The sequence below is a fragment of the Schistocerca piceifrons genome, chromosome 2, assembly GCF_021461385.2.
Source record: "Schistocerca piceifrons isolate TAMUIC-IGC-003096 chromosome 2, iqSchPice1.1, whole genome shotgun sequence".
Lineage (NCBI taxonomy): Eukaryota > Metazoa > Arthropoda > Insecta > Orthoptera > Acrididae > Schistocerca > Schistocerca piceifrons.
Window position 1 is genome coordinate 1,066,893,311 of NC_060139.1, and position 19,980 is coordinate 1,066,913,290.

The 19,980-nt window shown below is 41.0% G+C and overlaps 1 protein-coding gene across 1 annotated transcript in view; it reads left to right on the top strand.

The window, feature by feature from the left end:
* Positions 1-19,980, top strand: part of LOC124776578 (F-box-like/WD repeat-containing protein TBL1XR1) — a 168,323-nt gene that overhangs the window by 104,067 nt on the left and 44,276 nt on the right. Inside the window, exons 4-6 of the mRNA XM_047251625.1 lie at positions 7,738-7,879; positions 7,981-8,119; positions 12,393-12,554. Of these exons, the coding sequence (XP_047107581.1) occupies positions 7,738-7,879; positions 7,981-8,119; positions 12,393-12,554 (443 nt within the window). The remainder of the gene's footprint in view (positions 1-7,737; positions 7,880-7,980; positions 8,120-12,392; positions 12,555-19,980) is intronic.

Consider the following 19,980-nt stretch of genomic DNA (forward strand, 5'->3'; position numbering starts at 1 on the left):
TTTCCCCCCAAGGTAAGTCTTTCCGCTCCCGGGATTGGAATGACTCCTTACCCTCTCCCTTAAAACCCACTTCCTTTCGTCTTTCCCTCTCCTTCCCTCTTTCCTGATGAGGCAACAGTTTGTTGCGAAAGCTTGAATTTTGTGTGTATGTTTGTGTTTGTTTGTGTGTCTATCGACGTGCCAGCGCTTTCGTTTTGTAAGTCACATCATCTTTGTTTATATATATATATATATATATATACACACACACACACACATTCCACGTGGGAAAAATATATCTGAAACAAAGATGATGTGTGTGCGAGTGTATACCGTCCTTTTTCCCCCCTAAGGTAAGTATTTCAGCTCCCGGCGTTGGAATGACTCACCTTCTCCCTTAAAACACACAGAGGGAAACATTCCACGTAGGAAAAATATGTCTAAAAACAAAGATGATGTTACTTACCAAATGAAAGTGCTGGCAGGTCGACAGACACACAAACATACACACAAAATTCAAGCTTTCGCAACAAACTGTAGCCTCATCAGGAAAGAGGGAAGGAGAGGGAAAAACGAAAGGATGTGGGTTTTAAGGGAGAGGGTAAGGAGTCATTCCAATCCCGGGAGCGGAAAGACTTACCTTGGGGGGAAAAAAGGACGGGTATACACTTGCGCGCGCACACACACACACACACACACACACATATCCATCCACACATATACAGACACAAGCTGTGTGTGTGTGTGTGTGTGTGTGTGTGTGTGTGTGTGTGTGTGTGTGTGTGTATATATATATATATATATATATATATATATATATATGGGCCATTTATGAGATGCGACGATTTTTACCACCACTTGATTCACGATGCGCAGGAAAAAACTTGGATGCGTGATGAATGACCTGTTTGCAGATATAACAAGCAATATCTCAAGAACAAAAAGAGATATCATTTTGCTTTCAACTTTAAATACAATTTAGATATATTGGTTATATTTCATTAGCAGTAATGTATGGCCTAAAATGACCTATACGGAAAGTCCACGCAATGTGATTTTACCTCTGCCAACTCTTAAAATTTCGTGCCACCATGTACTCAGTTTCGTGCAGCACAATGACTATGATGAATCACAAAAATAAATTCAGGCCTCCATCGAGCAAAGATATCAAGCTGTAAGATGTGGAAGAACCAAATTTTTTAACTGATCCGATTTCTTAAAATCAGATGATAAGTACACTGCTGGCCACTGCAAATGCAACACCCTGAAGGAAGCATCCGAATCAAGTGAAATTTACACCATGAGTTTGCAGCGATGAGATATGCAACTGATTAGAATTTCAGCGCAGACGCACATCACGCGCGCCTGTGGCGCCACCTCATAGCGTCATTTAACGCTTGGCGATTTCGACGAGTGTACGTTCGGCGCGTGTGTTTACCTTGTGGTTGTTTCACAAGACGATCAGTTATGCCTCGTAGACAACAGCGAACATCGTTTGGTCGAGTATCCGAGTTCGACAGAGGAAGAATAGTGGCTTACCGAGATTGTGGATTATCATACGGAGAAATCGCTAGTCGTGTTGGACGAAACCAAACAACTGTAATGTGGATATGTGACCGTTGGATGCAGGAGGGTACGACGGACCGACGTAGTCGATCGCATTCTCCTCGGTGCACCACTGCACGTACTGATAGGCAGATTGTGCGCATGGCAGTGACGGATCGCTCAGTGACATCCCGAACCGTAGCACAGCACATTGCGTCTGTAATGCATCATCCAGTGTCTGTGTGTACCATTCGACGCCGTTTACAGCAGAGTGGTCTGTCCGCAAGACGTCCATTGCTTCGTCTACCATTGGCACAGAACCACAGACGTCTCCGTCGCCAACTGTGTGATGACAGACGGATGTGGACGGCAGAATGGAATGACGTTGTCTTTACTGACGAGGCACGTTTCTGTCTTCAGCACCATGTTGGTCGGATTCGAGTGTGGAGACACCGTGGAGAGAGGATGCTGGACAGCTGCATTATGCATCGCCACACTGGTCTTGCACTGGGTATTGTGGTATGGGGCGGTATTGGATATTACTCTCGCACGCCTCTAGTATGCATTGCCGGTACTTTAAATAGCCGGCGCTACATATCCGAGGTGCTGGAGCCAGTTGTCCTTCCTTACCTCCAGGGCTCGGCCACAGCCGTATTTCAACAGGATAATGTGCGACCACACGTGGCACGCATTGTCCAAAGGTTCTTCGTCAATAATCAGATTGAATTGCCTCCCTGGCCGGCTCGCTCTCCGGATCTTTCGCCGATAGAAAACATGTGGTCCATGGTTGCTCAACGAGTGACCCAGATTACATCCCCAGCTGCCACACCAGATGACCTTTGGCAACGTGTGGAAGCTGCTTAGGCTACTGTACCCCAGGAACACATCCAACATCTCTTTGATTCAATGCCGAGACGTGTGGCAGCGGTGATCTCCAACAATGGCAGCCACTCTGGCTACTGATTCTGGCAGGAACCACATGTCACAGACGTCTGTAAACGTAATCATTTGATACTTGGTCAACATGTTATCTACAAAATAAATTTTGTTGTGCTCCCTCTTGTCTTTCTTGGTGTTGCATTTACGGTGGCCAGCAGTGTATGATGCCGGCACATCTGCTCCCCTTCTTTGCTGATAAGAAATCCCATAATGTAGAGGTACCTTATCCCTTTCGCTGCTGTGGACGTATGTACGTGGCATGGTACACTCGGCCCCAGGTGCTGTAGATGTGTACGCACGAACTGCTTGTGTTTTGCTACAATGCTATGGATGTCTTAAGCCACCGACTTCTCACAGCTGCAGATGAGTTACTTCCATACATCGTAGAATAAAAAGCCTTTGAGTATTTATCATACAACATACGTGCGTACCTTATTGCATGCAGTCATTTGCACACAAAAAAATTATGAACGAATAATTTGCAATGTGCAAGGATGTGAATGAATGGGCATGTCGCATGTGACTGTCAATCAGATATAAAACAAAGTAACCTGTGAATGAAATTAGATATTTTGTTCTGCTGTCAATTTTAAATAAAATTTTGATATCTCATCTACGTTTCATTCACTGCAATCTGTGAGCTGAAGTTAAAATTTTGTGCATTGCTTTGCTAAATTTGATGCAGAGCAATAACTATGGCCTGTAATGAAAATATGAATTCAGCTCTCGATTGACAAAGATATCAGACTGTAAGATGTACAACAATCTATTCTTTTTCACTTACTGGTGATAGTTTTTGTAAAATCAGATAAGTATTTCATTAGCAGCGAGCAGGCCCACATGAACAGAACTGGGCACGTCACACGCACCCATCCTTCAGATGTAAAACCCAATAACTTGAGAATGAAATGAATTATCGTTCTGCTGTCAATTTTAAATAAAATTTCAATACTTTGTATACGTTAAATTCACTCCACTGTCAGAGATAAAATCAACCATATGCAGAGTTTAGGCAATGCGTTTTTATTTCTGCAAACTCTTCAAACTTTTGTGCAATGTTTTACTTGATTTGATGCAGCACAGAAACTATGACAAATAACGAAAATAAGTTCAGTTCTTTATTTAGTGGAGATACCAGTCTGCAAGATGGACAAAAATCATTTTTTTTCACCTAATAGTTTTTGAAAAATCAGAATGTTCTCTCTCAGCACAGGCGCTAGCATTTGGCGAGCAGTACAGCCATAACAAAGGCTGCCCTTAGTGTGTAATGCAGAGAGCACGTCTGTAGTGGTGGAAGGGTCAATCCACATGATTATAATGATATAACCATTAAAGCAACTGAAGCAGTAAATAGATTATATTTTATTGTGGACAGGTTTTGACTTTAGTATATAGATATATAGATGGCCGATAATTTTCTCTGTAAAGTTATATAAAAACAGCAGCTGGATAGTGTAACAGGAAGGGCAGTGGCGTTTTTGGAAGTATCTGCTTATGTAGTGATTCATACATTTATCAGTATGAATAGATTAGCAGCAGCAATAGTTCATTGTTAATATACTCTACAGAACTTCTGGTCAGGTGAGTACAATGTCATCAACACTAAGCCAAATAGGGGGAAAGTGGGAGTAGGTCTGATAATGAATTAGAAAATAAGAATGTTCCTGAGCAGCTGTGAACAGCATACTGAGTGCATTATCATAGAAAAGATAGAAACAAAGCCACAGTTGCCAAGTTTACATGGATACTAACTCTGCAGATGACAGCATGGTGTACTGCGGGCTTGACAAGGTCATACCATGCTGCACTACATTCACAGTGGTAAATAGAAATCTAACATATTTTAAAATGATAGACATGTACTGTACACTATAAGAAAATTTGAAGTCTGGTGAACAATTACATTATCAAAATTACTTATAGTATAATAATTTTTTAAAAAATTAGCACCCTTTTAGAAAAGTAGATTTGAGTTGGCAGTAGGGTTCACCCTCTAAATTCTCTCATAATCATAGGCCTCAAACACATCACACGATACACACACCCATTACGGTCACCTAGACCTAACTGATGCACTTAGGAGACAACTCACACACACTGTAAGGAATGGGGCAATTATGTGTGACGAAGATAGTCCCGTCCAGTTATGTGGCTCATCATGTCTTCCAGCCAACATTACCATATCACCATTTATTTTCATTTTTGCTGATTTAGCTCTCTTTTAACCCACTTCATTCATTACAACCATTTGCCATTCCAGTGTTTTTGTAGCGCACACTCTCTCTCTCTCTCTCTCTCTCTCTCTCTCTCTCTCTCTCTCTCTCTCTCTCTCTCTCACACACACACACACACACACACACACACACACACACACACACACACACACACACATTGGGGGGTGGGTGGTTGGCAGCTTAGAGGGAGGCAGCCGGTTTCCCAGTGAGAAATGTGGAGGGAGTGGTGGCAAGCACATGGGCTAGGCCTGGGAGCATGGTTGTCAGAACTGGTGGGGAATGACACACTCAGAAGGTGACTTGGGGACATGAATTAGAAGGGATTGAAAGGATGGATGAAGGTGGAACTGTTGGATGAGGGGAAGGGGGGGGGGCAGTGTGTTACCAGAGATTGAGGCCAAGCCAGTTACAGGGGTGGAGGACATGTTGTAAGGATAACTGTCATGTGCATAATTCAGAGAAGCTAGTGGTGGAGGGAAGGATCCAGATGGTCAGGTGACCTGGATTGTGAAGCAGCCATTGAATTTGAGCATGTTGTGCCACCTGGTGGTGGACTTTATTCTTGGCAACAGTTAGACACTCATCCTGGGGTCACCCAGTTGCTACTTGTACTGACATAAAAAGCAGTGCAGTGTTGGTATATGACATGGCTGGTGTTATAGGTGGTCTGGCCACTGATGGGATAGGATAAGCCTCTATAGAACTTGAGTAGGAAGTGTTGAGTGGGTGGATTTGACATGTCTTGTACCTTGCTCTGCCACAGGAGTATGATTCGGTGGCAAGGAATTGGGAATTTGAGTGGCATAGGGATGAACTAGGACACTGTTTGGTTGGGCAGGTGACAGAACACCATTTTAGGAGGGGTGGGAAGGATCTTGGGTACAAAGTTCCTCATTTCAGAGCATAATGAGTGATAATCAAAGCCCTGATGAAGGATATGTTTCAGTTGTTCCAGTCCGGTTTTCAGTCCAGTGTGATACTGGGTGATGAGGGGAGTACTCCTTTGTAGCTGAGTCTTGGTGATGGTGATGGGAGGATTTGAGAGTGTGTGAGGGTATGGCACAAGAAATCTGTTTGTAGGCTGTATGGCACAAGAAATCTGTATGTAGGCTATGTTCATGAGGCCTTCAGCATACTGGGCAAGGAAGTTCTCATCACTGCAGATGTATCATCTAAGGGTGGCTACGCTGTGCATGAGAGGAATTTTTTGGTGTGGAAGGTATGGCAAATGTTGATATGCAGGTACCTTTGGTGGTTGGTGAGTTTAATGTGGATGGAAGTGGGGATGGAGTTGTTGGGGAAGTGGATTGTCTGCATCTGGAAAAGTTGGCACTGTGGGTAGAGGAGGACCAGACGAAGCAGTTGAGAGATATTGTTGAGATTGTGAAGGGAAGTGGACAGGGTGTCTTGGTCCTAAGTCCAGATCACAAAGATATCCCAATGAACCTGAACCAGACTAGGAATTGCGAGTTTTGGGAGGCTATGAAGGTTTCCTCTGGATGACCTGTTAACAGGTTGGCATAGGAGACTGCCACCCTTCCCTACCATAGTGTTCTTTGCTGTAAAGAAATGTTTTTGATATGGATCAAGATGTGCGGACAATGCACAATAACACAAATTATTGTCAAATGACTTTTTATTTGACAGGATGTTAAGCACTTATCTCTGATGTGGGAACAGGTCTAGATTCCTGACAGGTTGCTCTTATGTCAGTGGGAAGGTTGTTACGTGTGCTTCAAAGCTCATATTAACTTTTGACATGTAGTTTATTTTAAAATTGTACTCGTACATTTTATTTCAGTTGTACCATCTCATTTGTTCAATAGAAAAAAATTCTTATGTAGCTATCAAACCCACTAAAAATGAGTTTCTGGTTTCTGCCTGCCCCTGTCAGGATTGAGACAAATGAACTGTAAAATACTGTTTGGTGCAGATATATTTGTATGTTGTTGTTGGTGAAAATTAGTGATGGTAGTGATGAAAACAGCATGAATAACAGTTACTACTACATCTATTACTGTTGTGAAGACATCGACCTTCTAGTCATTCACAGAAAACTATGTTTGGAGCATAGCTTGTGTGGGTGTGAAACACAGATTAAGGGGAAACAGAAATAAAGAAATTAGAATAATTTGAATTATGTGATATTGCATGATACTATTGCAAGTCAGGAGGACTGAATGAGTAAAAAATGAAATGATGAAAGAAATCAGCTCAAAAAATTATGTAATAAAAAAGCTAAGAGCTGAAGAGAAGTAAAGTTTGGACATGTTGACTCAACTTGCTGTGGAAAACTGCAGTGGGACATATGGGGAAAGCAAAGAACGATGGTTTAAAATCTAAAGATGAACATATAAGGCAGATTGTTGATGGTGTAAAACAGAGCAGTTTTGCTGATGTAAAGAAGAACTCTCTGAAGTGACAACTGCATCATAACGAATTACCAAAACAACATACAGTTGGTGTAATTGATAGTTATGGGTAAGCTGTGAGCCACAAAGAGCTATCCTGTAAAAAATCTTTCTGCTAAACACAGGAAACACTTCAACTATAACTGCGTTAATAAAAATGCATATATTCATTTATTTTTTGGGCATTTGTTCATTTTGTAGCATGATTCCACCAGCTGTAACTGCGTTAATAAAATGCATATATTCATTTATTTTTTGGGCATTTTTTCATTTTGTAGCATGATTCCACCAGCTCATTTTTAATGTACTTTTCGGCACGAGTGTTCCAATAACTTCCATTTACTTGTCTCTTTCTTCACAATACATTAATGTAAAGTTCACAGAACAGTCACTTTTTCTGAAACAGCTGTTGTTAACTAATATACCAAATCTCCCGAATGTTTTGTGTAGTCTATATGTAACAGGACATGTCAGTTGTATTCAGGTCTCAGTGCACTCTTTTATATTTCCAGAGATTATTTTCATTTTCAGAATTTAGGAATGGATCCTATTGTGCAAACATTGTACTGTCTGAGATGTGATTTTTCAGTCTTGTTAGTTGTCACACTTGTCTAATTTTTGATTCACAGCCGTAACATCAAACGTTGCTGAAAACATGGAAGTTGATGGGAGCATTGAAATTCCACCAAGCAAAGCAACTGTATTGAGAGGCCATGAGTCTGAAGTGTTCATCTGTGCTTGGAACCCTACAACTGATCTTTTGGCTTCTGGGTTAGTGTTTTCAGTGGGTTACAATTTTTGGTAATAACTTTTCTGTCATTATGGAAATCAGTAATTTCAAATTTGTCATTAATCATTTTGTACCCTTTCAGGTCAGGTGACAGCACAGCTAGGATATGGGATATGAGTGACAACTCATCATCTCCAAATCAGCTTGTTCTGAGACATTGTATTCAGAAGGGAGGAACAGAAGTACCAAGCAATAAGGATGTCACATCACTTGATTGGAATGTATGTAAGACACATGCTCACTCATACATAAAGTGTGTATTTCTTACTTTTAAGTAATGGAAAATTTTTCTGTTGTTACCTGTATTGAGCTGCTGCTTACTGTGCTCTTCTACTAGATGCTTTTGACATCGTTCACAACAATTTTTGGACTATTTTCTTGTTTGAAACTAAAGTTTTGTTGATGAATAATCCTTTCTGCTCATCTCCTCCATCCCCCACTCTATTTCCATCTCTTTGTGCCCCTCTCTCTGTCAATTTCCTCCTCCCAATTAATTCTATAAATCTGCTCCTCCCTCCTCTGTCCTTCTGATCTTCCCCCCTCTGTCCACCTCTTCCTCTCCCCTCTAATTCTACTTCCCCTTCTCTTTGTCACTTCCCTCCCCCCTCTCTCTGTCCATCTCCACCTCCCCCATCTCTCTGTCTATCTCCCCCTCGCCCCTCCATCCATCTCCTTCTCTCCCCACCAGATCCATCACCTCCTCTACTGAGCGAGGTGATGCAGTGGTTAGCACACTGGACTCGCATTTGGGAGGACGACGGTTCAATCCCGTGTCTGGCCATCCTGATTTACGTTTTCCGTGATTTCCCTAAATCGCTCCAGGGAAACGCCACGATGGTTCCTTTTACAGAGCATGGCTGACTTCCTTCCCTGCCCTTCCCTAATCTGATGAGACTGATGACCTCACAGTTTGGTCTCTTCCCCCAAATTAACCCAACCCAACCCATCACCTCCTTCCCCCTTGCCCTGTTCATCTCCTCCCCTTTTCTTCCTGTGTCCATCTCCTCTTCACCCCTCTCTCTGTCCACCTCCTCCTCTCCCGTCCTCCCTCTCTGTCCATCTCCTCGCTCTCCTCTTCCCTCTGTCTCTCTCCGTCTGTCTCCTCCTCCTCCTTTCTCTCCTCTGTCTGTTCATCACCTTCTCACCCAATCTCCTCCTCCTCTTGTCTGTGCCTGTCTCCTTCTTCCCTCTCAACATCTGTGTCCATCTTCTCCTTCCCCCTTCTCTCTCTCTCTCTCTCTCTTTCTCCCTCCCTCACCCCCTCCCTCCCTCCCTCCCTCCATCCCCCCACAGTATCACATTCATCCCAGTAGGAGCCTGTCGGTTCTTACCCCAACAGTGTTTCTTTCCAAGTTGTAACTAATACGTGTACCAAATTTACTTGAAATTGTTCTAGAGGTTAAGGATTAGCTTTACCCATGGCTTTGCCTGCATACATGCATGTAAAGTGTATTCGGTATATCTTTAACACACTACACATGAATTTTTGCAAATATTTCAGCTGTATGTCTAGTGAATTTCACCCTGCAGTTTAATTTCCAGGCAGCTTGATATTTATGGCGTCGTATCTTCTGAACTATGTGCTATATGAAGATATAAATTTGCAAGTACATCCATTGTTGGCTACTGTCTGCAAAATGTGTTGTGAATAGATTTACAAGTATAGTAATCGTGCTTCATGTGGCAGTTTTACTGCACGAAGAGCGGAAGTGTAGTTAGCAATAGTTTGTCGTCAGTGAGTAAAAGTTTCTTAAAGATTTTAAATGATGTGTAAAGTTTGTTACAGATCTCTTATGTCCATCTGTTCTTAAATACTGGATGGCTAAAGTATAATAGGTTTTTGTATGTAGTGGGCTGCACTGCTATGGTAATGGAGAGAGTTAGGGAAAGTAAACAGTTAAAAGAGTAAAGGTTGCAGCTCACTGAATAATAGAAGCACAATGTAACTGTGCAGGTTTGTGTGGGGATGGGCAGCATTGGCAGGAGGGGTTGTTGTGCACTCTGCAGCTCCAAAAAAGGATTTGCGCGAAATCTGTCAAAGTTCTCAGTATTGTTTATGTGCCTTTCATTGCCTCAGCACATCCACTGCTGTACTGTTACTCCTTAAATGATTATTTTTCGTATTGATAGAAAGGTCAGGACTACCATCTCTAATGGGAATGTGGAAAGTAAACCACTGTGAGTTTCAAACCACACTATAATCTTGACTCTTTTTGTTGGCATTATTCAGTGGGAGAATGAAGTCAGTCTGCTGTCCTTTCAAAAGCATGTTTAATGTGCCCTTGGATATTTCAAAACACAACTGTAACATCAGGGCTTCAATTCACTATCAAACTAACTCTACTCTTGTTGTCAACATGCCAGAAGTGTGTGTGTGTTGGGGGGGCGTATTTAAATGCATTTTAATTGAAATTTGTGGGTTTTGATAGATAATAATTGAATAAGTAATAATCCATAACAGATGTATCCAATTTTCCAGAATTGGGTCCATTGCCGTATTTGTCTTACTACTGTTACCTCTGGAATGACAACTTTTCATTTCTTTAGTATGAAAATAAAGTTGAACTAATATTGTGAAACTGAACACGATAGAAAACGATCAAATTTCAAGTAATTGCAGAAGAATGAAATATCGTATATTTGAAGTGTCTGAAGCCCCATGAAACTGTCGACAAATAGTGCTGTTGTCTGTAGGAAAGTTGCAACACTAGAAGGCTGTCTTTAACCAAGATGGTATTTTGGCTGTTTCATACTTCTTGCTTATCTTCGCTACTGTCAAGCACACCTCTTCTACTGGACAAGTGCTTATAGCTTTTAAGATGTTCATTGCAGAGGCCATGTTTCCTTTTGCATCGAATGATCGTTCCTGTCATATACCTGAATATTGACTATCCTTCTGAAACTTTCCAGTGTCTCCAGTCCACATATACAACCAAGATTCTTTCATGGTCCTTAATAAAGTGTTAAATGTTTAATGGTTAAATTTTACTCTGTGCAAAGTTCTAATAGGTATCTTCCTGTAACATTCCTTTGCCTCAGTTTCAGTTCTCCTACTGGTTTTGTTTCACTTCTTTTTCCTAGTATCCACTAACTAAAAGAGCAGTTGCTTTTGTCTTATACATTTTTTCACTCTTATCATTTTGTAATGAGTGTAAGAGTCATATTATGTTGTGTTGCTGTGTTGGATGTTGGCTTCGTGCCTGTCTTGGCCCAGTACCATGTTCACTATGCTATTCATAGTAGCTCATCGGCATTCCTATGTTCTTAATTCATTATTAAACCTATTCATGCATCGCAACCATTTGATTTTGTATTGATAAGACTGTACTCACCTTACCAGAAGCCTTCCTTTTCTAATTCCTGCTGTATCTAACTTAAACCAATCCACACTGGACTCGCGTTCAGGAGGACGACAATTCTAACCTGCGTCCGGCCATTCTGATTTAGGTTTTCCTTGATTTGCTTAAATCGCTTCGGACAAATGCCGGGATGGTTCCTTTGAAAGAGCATGGCAGACTTCCTTCCTCATCCTTTCCTAATCTGGTGGCACCGATGACTTCACTGTTTGGTCCCCTCCCCTGAATCAACCAACCAACCACCCAACCTAGACCAATCAATTTCTCTTTTTAAGTTCTCTAAATTACCTACCCTCACCTTTGTTTGTCAGTAGTGCAAATAAAGTCAAAACAACAAGACAAAGCACTTGGTAGACCAAGATTCAAATCAAGCAAATTATTTATAGGAAGGCTGAAGTAACAAATAAGCAACACACTGAAAAGAAAGTTATACAGATTAAGAATCTGGTCATTTAGCTAGTTTATGCTTTTTTGTATTTAGGGCAGTTGAATGCAATGATTGGATTTTAAAAAAAAAAAAAAAAAAAAAAAAAAAAAGAGAGAGAGAGAGAGAGAGAGAGAGAGAGAGAGAGAGAGAGTACAAATACCCCGTTGATGGAGGGGGTGGGGTTGGGGGAGTGTTTCATGGTATAAGTGTCTTAGGTTGATTTCTTTTGGTCTTCTACATGTCATCTTAATACTGCACAAATCTATGACAAGTGAGTATTTGAATTGTTCACCTTATATAAGCACCTCATATTATATCATACATTGGAGAGTTGGGGTATGAGAGACTGGGGTGATGCAGATCTGAACAGATTCCTTTGTTCACACCATAGCCATTTTATTGAGTCTCACTGTCAATACAGTTGGTTCACTGTGAACCATTTCAAATGTCATGTGTCATTACAAAACTTTAACATATGTTGCACAAAATCATAAAATATAAAGTCGAGGATAGACCAAAAATGGTATGGAAAGGTTACATTACTACTTACCACATGGAAGAGGCAACCATAATGAAAAATAGTGCTGTAGAAGAAAGCTGAAATATTTCTAGCATTCTTTAATATATGTTGGCTACATCTACCACATAACATTTGACATTTTTTTTCAAGTGATGAGTATTTGCTTCTGATCACATCCTTTCAATTTTCAGTGTGATGGGAAATTGTTAGCAACAGGATCATATGACGGTTATGCCCGTATCTGGACTACAGAAGGCCACCTAGCTAGTACACTGGGGCAGCACAAGGGGCCCATTTTTGCCCTGAAATGGAATAAGCGTGGAAACTACATACTAAGTGCAGGAGTTGACAAGGTAACAGTAAAACATTGTTGTATGTAACTTCTGTCCTCCCCTCCCTTTTCCTTTTTTGCAGTTTGATCTATAATTGATAATTCCGCCGTCACCAGCATCTTCCATGGATTGCTATGCACGTTGTCTATGGTGACATGTAAGCTGTATGAAGCAGCCTTGTGTGCTTGACAAAACATACATTACAATGTGCATTGTATGAGGTATCGTTCTACAGCAAAGACTGGTGAAATACTGAAAGAATGAGTGCTTATCTACATCTATGCATTGTCTTTAAATTCCCTGTGAGAAGGTTGGGAAGAGAGAAAGACACTTAACAGTCAATTGATGATGGAGAGTCAGTTTGGGCTTGACAAAAGTTGAGAAGGAAATTGGCCATGAGTTTGTTTATATATTAATCCTGACAATTGATGTAAGTGATTCAGGGGAATTGATGTAAGTGATTCAGGGGAATTGTAGGAAACTTAAATGTAGATGTCCAAGATGGGTATGGTTCTGCAAGCCAGATACATGTAATAGGGTTGGGCACTGTCAGCAAGTGGGGCACGTGGATCAGAATAACAAAGTGATTGACTGTTGAGCACGGAAGGGGAGAGATGATGTCAGTGTGCCATTACATGACTCCAGTAGCAGCAGCTGTGCAGTTCCGTACAAAATAAGGACATACCTTTCCGATTAACTTATAGTATTGAGTTCATTTTTCAGGATCATAATAGTAGTATCATTTTCCTAAGTAATTTCACATTTTGCTTCCCACATTCTGTAAAATAAACATACCGCACTGAGGACATGAGGTGTGACCAAATTCATTCTCTGATTTTTTTCTTGCTATGGTAGCTACTTTGTTGTTCTGATCCATATATAGGACGGTGAGCCATTCCTCCCAGCAAGGTAGTATCTTGTCAAGGTGAGATCTGTTTTACAGGTCTTATCTTTGTCGCAACTGTTAACATACATTATAGACAGTGGTCCAACTTTGAGGAGCAGTTTAGAAGGAGGTAGCAGCATACAACAAAGTCATTGGGAATCCTAGCCCAAGAATGATTAGTGGGGTTAGAAGCTTTGAATGTTAAGAATAGGTGTTGTAACAGGTCGTCACACTTGTTAAAATAATGCCCAAAATGACAAAATATAAGAAACAATGTACCTCTGATAACATCCTTAAATGTTTTTAACTGTTTTTAAAGGAACTTAGTAGCTTTAATGTTTTATACACTGATGTTGAGTCAATAGTGGAAATATACCCAACAGATAGAATGACTCAGAACAATGAAAATACTGTAGGACATTCAGAACAAGCCTTTGCATTGGGTGGTGAGACATGTTCCACGATTACCTTTGCAGACAGGACTACTCACCAATACATAATGCATGCAATATAATTCCTGTCTGTAAACTGTATTTTAGCTATATGTGTGTTATTTCAAATGAGAGATTTCCCAACGCTTGCCATCAATTTTTTCTGAGTGCAATGCAAATGCTGCAAAAGTTTAAAATGTTGTTTTGTGTCAGCAGTCCCCCTCATGTTGTTTGAACTAATATTAATTTACAGTGGAGTGAGTGGTGTATCCATTGTTTATCAAGTGATCAACCAGTCACATTAATCTGTAGTGCTGTTATATGTTTAATCTCTTTGTAATGTTCCCTTTTTTAAATATGAATTTTGTTTGTTACATATTAATGTATTTGGTTATGCAGGAAACCATATGCAACATGATGATTCTAAGTTTACTCTAAAAGATTTTCAGAAATAGCTGCAACCAGTCACCTTTTGTGAAGGTTCAGTTTTTATTACACCTGGACCGGTTTCAGGTCACCCAGCGACTCATCATTGGATGTTATCCAATTTTAATATCACAGACCAACAAAAAATTTTTTTGAAAAGCTTTTTTTACTCTGACAGTTGATCTTATAGATTTTTATGAGACAACAGCTCCCACGTGCTTTGCAAGATGTAGACAAATTGGAGAGTATGACAAAGATGGTGTTCAAAGAATTGCATTGGAGCAAGTTGTCTTTGGTTGACACTCATATTTTTTAAAAATTTGCTCCAATGCAATTTGTTGAACACTAGTCTTTGTCATACTCTCCGATTTGTTTATATCTTGTAAAGCATATGGGAGTTGTCTTTAGTAAAATTTGTGTAGTCTTTTTTGTAGTCTCATTGATGGCAGAAAATATAAATAGTGATTAAATTACATTCACTATTACAACAGTAACATGTATTCAGTATTATAAAATTAACATTCTCTTTTTTCAAAATCAATAAAACTAACATTCAAGATGATATTTCTTCTACAATTTTCGGTACCGAAATTACATTAAACATGTTAATTCTTGCTTACTATATTTTGGTTATGAACTAGACATCAGTTATTAGTGTGTTGGTCACTTCATTTAATGATAAATGTTAAGATATGTGGGCGTTTGGGGGTGCTGGTATAGGGGATGGAGATTGTGTGTGTGTGTGTGTGTGTGTGTGTGTGTGTGTGTGTGCTGAGTTAGTTAGCTTCAGAGTAACTGCTTCGTTTTTTTCAAGGTTAAAAATTCTTTATAATTGTGAAAAGATTGGTTTTCTAAGTCACCTTGTTCATTTAAGATGGTGTGTGGTATTTTATAATTATGGGTCTACATCTACATCTACATGGATACTCTGCAAATCACATTTAAGTGCCTGGCAGTGGGTTCATCGAACCACCTTCACAATTCTTTATTATTCCAATCTCGTATAGCACGCGGAAAGAATGAACACCTGTATCTTTCCGTACGACCTCTGATTTCCATTATTTTATCGTGGTGATCGTTCCGCCCTAGTAGGTCGGTGTCAACAAAATATTTTTGCATTCGGAGGAGAAAGTTGGTGATTGGAATTTCGTGAGAAGATTCCTCGCAACGAAAAACGCCTTTCTTTTAATGATTTCCAGCTTCTGTGACACTCTCTCTCGTATTTCACGGTAATACAAAACATGCTGCCTTTCTTTGAACTTTTTCGATCTACTCTGTCAGTCCTACCTGGTATGGATCCCACACCATGCAGCATTATTCTAAAAGAGAACAGACAGTGTAGTGTAGGCAGTCTCCTTAGTAGGTCTGTTACATTTTCTAAGTGTCCTGTCAATAAAACACAGCCTTTGGTTAGCCTTCCCCACAACATTTTCTATGTGTTCTTTCCAATTTGAGTTGTTCGTAATTGTAATACCTAGGTATTTAGTTGAATTTACAGTTGGGTGAAAATATCCACTCCCTTGTCTATGATATGAAGTATCTGTAGGTGTATTTTGTTGTGATTCTTCAGTTTCTCCCAGCATATTTGTTGATCGAACAGCCCATGGGGGTACTGTTGCTCATAATGTCTAATGGGCGCTGTGTTTCGGCGATCAGACATGTTGCCGTCATCAGATGCACTGGTGAACTGAGCTCCTGAGGGTGCATGGCCGACCTATATTCCCTCCCACCGTAAGTCATTTCCTCACGGTCAGACATTTGATGAGAAGACTACCAACCTTTTCAAGCATGTCCTATCCTCTATATATTTTCTGTTTAATGGATTATACTGTGAGCAAACTCGGGGAGTTGCAGTGGGTGGCTCACTCTCGCCTGTTGTTGTGAATTTGCATTGTGGAGTACTTCAAGGAAGAGGCCATGACATCATCCAAATGGAATACCACCTGCTTTTTCCATTATGTGAATGACTTATTCATCATCTGACCCCATGGAAGGGACAAACTCCTTAACATTTTCGTACATGTGAATCGATATATCACAACATCAGATTCACTAAGGAGACGGCAGAAGTTGGAAGACTACCATTCCTGGATGTCATGGTCAAGGGAAGAGCTAATAGAACCCTGGGCCATGGTATGTATTAGAAGAAAACGCACACTGATCTCTATTTGCATGTATGTAGCTGTTACGATGCTGTGCGAGGGGAAACACAGACGAAGAGAGAGCCACAGCCTTTATACTGTACTCCTGCATGATATTGAGAAAGTCGATGCATACTGAAAAAGCACTGCGTAAGGACTGTCTTTTTCCCACCCAATAAAACGTGCATTATTGGGAAGTGTCAAAGATGACCTCAGTTTGTGGAAGACCAGGGTGTATCAGATTCCTTGCCAATGTGGCAGCACATTCGTTGCACAAACAATGCACACTGTCGAAGATTGATGCCGAGAACACCAGCGGCACATTTGACTAATGTACCCCAACAAGTCAGTGGTCACCGAACACTATTTATCCGAGAATAGTGCAATGGAATGTGAATGTACCAGGATTTTAGTGCAGATTTCCAAACGCTGGGACAGTATCTTTAGAGAAGCCATTGGAATTGGTACCAGGGGTAATCTTATCAGTTGGGACTGCGGCTATAATCGCAGCAATGCTCGGGAATTGGCACTGTGTCTAATTTAGATGACCCTTAGCTAACAATGATCTGATGACCAGGTTACTCAGAGCAACTATATCGATGCTACCAAAGACTCCGATACAAGGCTCTCCCTGACTGCCGATGTGCACACTTGTATGTGATCCTCGGAGGGAACGGCTTATAGTGGGAGAGGATGTAGGTCGGATGCACAGGCTCAAGATCTCTGTTCATTAGCCCACCTGATGATGGCGATGTGTCTGATAACTGAAATATTATGATTGTTAGACACTGTGGACTGGTAGTATGCCCAGGGACTGTACAAGCATCGTATTTTGCTGTTTGTCTTGTGAAAACTTACTTTGACTTCATGTTATTTAAATGGCTTTCTGAGTTCATATGTGATATTGTCACTTAGAAGAAGGTGTAATTAGATGGATGATGAACACTAACTTCACTTAATGAAGGTTTATTCAGCACTTGTGCATACAAGAGCACGGAGCGAACTGCCTCCGGCCAGAACACATGCGGTATATATGCAGGTACAGAACATTCCAGTACAATGATTCTTAACATTTGTGGATACTTCTAGAATGTACTTGAACTGAATATAGAAATTAAAATTTTACAGTTCACGTGAGTTTTGAACTCACGACCCTCCATGCAACAGTCTAGTATCATAACCACTACACCATTCTTGGAGAATGGCAAGTAGCTTCTTCTGTTGTTCCTTCATGAATTCTGGTGATAGTTGAGCTAGAAGATATTGTCTTGTAGTTGTAGTGCTAATTTTGCCCACAGACACAGTATGGGAGGTTTCTATGACACTCAGCTCGGCAATTAATGGCTCAGCATTTGCTACACACATGCGTATTGGAAGGATCTGCGGTTCTCTACAACAGTTAACTATCCACAATTTACCGAATCCGTTTTTAAATGAGCTGATAGAGGTTGGGATGACCAAGTTATTCTTCAGTGATATGCTTCTCTTACATTCCACTACAAGATCCATGGGTTGATGCATGGCATGACACATGACAGTTACTTTTCTAGCGCTGACTGCAGGAATGATCACTTCATCCAGCACACATTGTCTACACACTAGGATGCGCACCTTCCTGTCCACAGTATCTCATCTCGTCTAGCATAATCTTCGAGTGACCACAATCTATAATTGCCTGAGAAACTTTCAAAAATTCCCATCAGAGAATGACATTATGACTACACTCTTGTAAGACGATGAATTCTAAGGGCTGTGTATGGCCACTAATACCCACACGAATTACACATCTTCCTGTAGGTTTTATCTATTTCCCATTAGCCACCTTCAGCAGAGATGTTTTGTTGTCAATGAATACGGTTTTCTGCAACTGGCGATGGTACTTCTCCGAAATGATTGAATATGATGCTCCAGAGTCCACAATTTTTGTTGTGATCGACGGAGGATTTTTCTCTTCGGCAACCTCACCTCCAAGGAAGGTTGCACTCTTTAGTTTTCCAGGTTATGGCGGCTAGGTGGTCGGCTGGAGCTTCTAAACGGCGATGGAGACATTGATTGGTGTGTTGGGGAGCGTCCTCTCCAGCAGCTAGCTTGCGGCAATCATGACCTACGTCGTCCTGCACCCACGTCTTCTTGTTCATCATCATCATCATCATCATCCCAGAGTTGGCATCGGCGAAGATCGGTTTGCTGTCTTCTGGCACAGGTGCCATCAAATATCCACTGCCTTTCTCAACAATAGCTCACCGCATGTCCCTGTCATCTGCAGTGGAAACATACTGGTTCGTTATCCTGGGTCCTCCAGACAACAGTCTTCCTTGGTGCCCAAACAGGTTCCTCATGCCACATTGTAGAAATGTAGCTTTCCCTGGGTCTCAGCTTTTTCACTGTTTTGAAGGGAAATGAAGGATGAGAGATTGGGTTCAATGTCTGTTCCACTTCCTCCCTTATGACCTCTTAAAGCATCTCTGTTTTTTGCTCGCTGTGCAATCCAAGTGCCTCCTGAACTTCCTTTCTCACTATCTGACTAAGAACACTAGTGAAATCAGTTCCTTCCTCCATCACAGACATTGATACAACATTTGAAAGCTGTTCAAACTTCTTGCGTGTAATTCTTTTTTGATGCAGTGTCTCGATATACAGGCACCATTTTATGAAGTCATCTGCTGTCGAAACCTCCTTCAGGTGTAGGACTTGATCCGTGTCCTCAGCAACACCCTTCATGAGATGTGCAGCCTTATCTTCCTCCTTCATTCTAGGATCCACTATTTTACATAGCTCCAAGATGTCTTGAATGTAGGGTACTGTCGTTTCTCCTGGGCGCTGTGCCCTGCACTTTAATTTATCTTCAGCCTTGCACTTCTGTCGTCGTGTGTCGCCGAAATACTTGCGCAGTTCCACCTGGAATACTTCCCAGCTTGTGAACTTCTCCTTGTTCTCATACCATTGCTTGGCAGTGCCCTCCAAGTAGAAAAATAAATTATCCAAACACACGGTGTCATCCCATTTGTTAAATTTGGCTATACACTCGCATACCTTGAGCCACTTGTTTGGGTCTTGGCCATCATCACCAGAGAACCTGGAAGGATGTCTCATGTGGTGACACACAATTGCTGTCATCGTAACGTCCTCTTCTTCTTCTGTCTCCAATAGATTGTGATCTGTTGAATATGCCCACGTAAACGACGGCTCTGTTGTGGCCTGATGGGAGCCACTGTGTCTTCGATAATGTGCACTATCACAAGTTCCAATACCCAGCGTCTCCACCCGAATGATGTCACATAGAAGAAGGTGTAATTAGATGAATGATGAACACTAACTTCACTTAACAAAGGTTTATTCAGCACTTGCACATATAAGAGCATGGAGCAAACTGCCTCCGGCCAGAACACATACAGCATATATACAGTTTCAGAACATTCCAGTTCGGTGATTCTTGACATTTGTGGATACTTCTAGAATGTACTAGAACCGAATATAGAAATTAAAATTTTACAGCTCAGGTGAGTTTTGAACTCACGACTCTCCATGCAACAGTCTAGTATCATAACCTCTACACCGCAGTT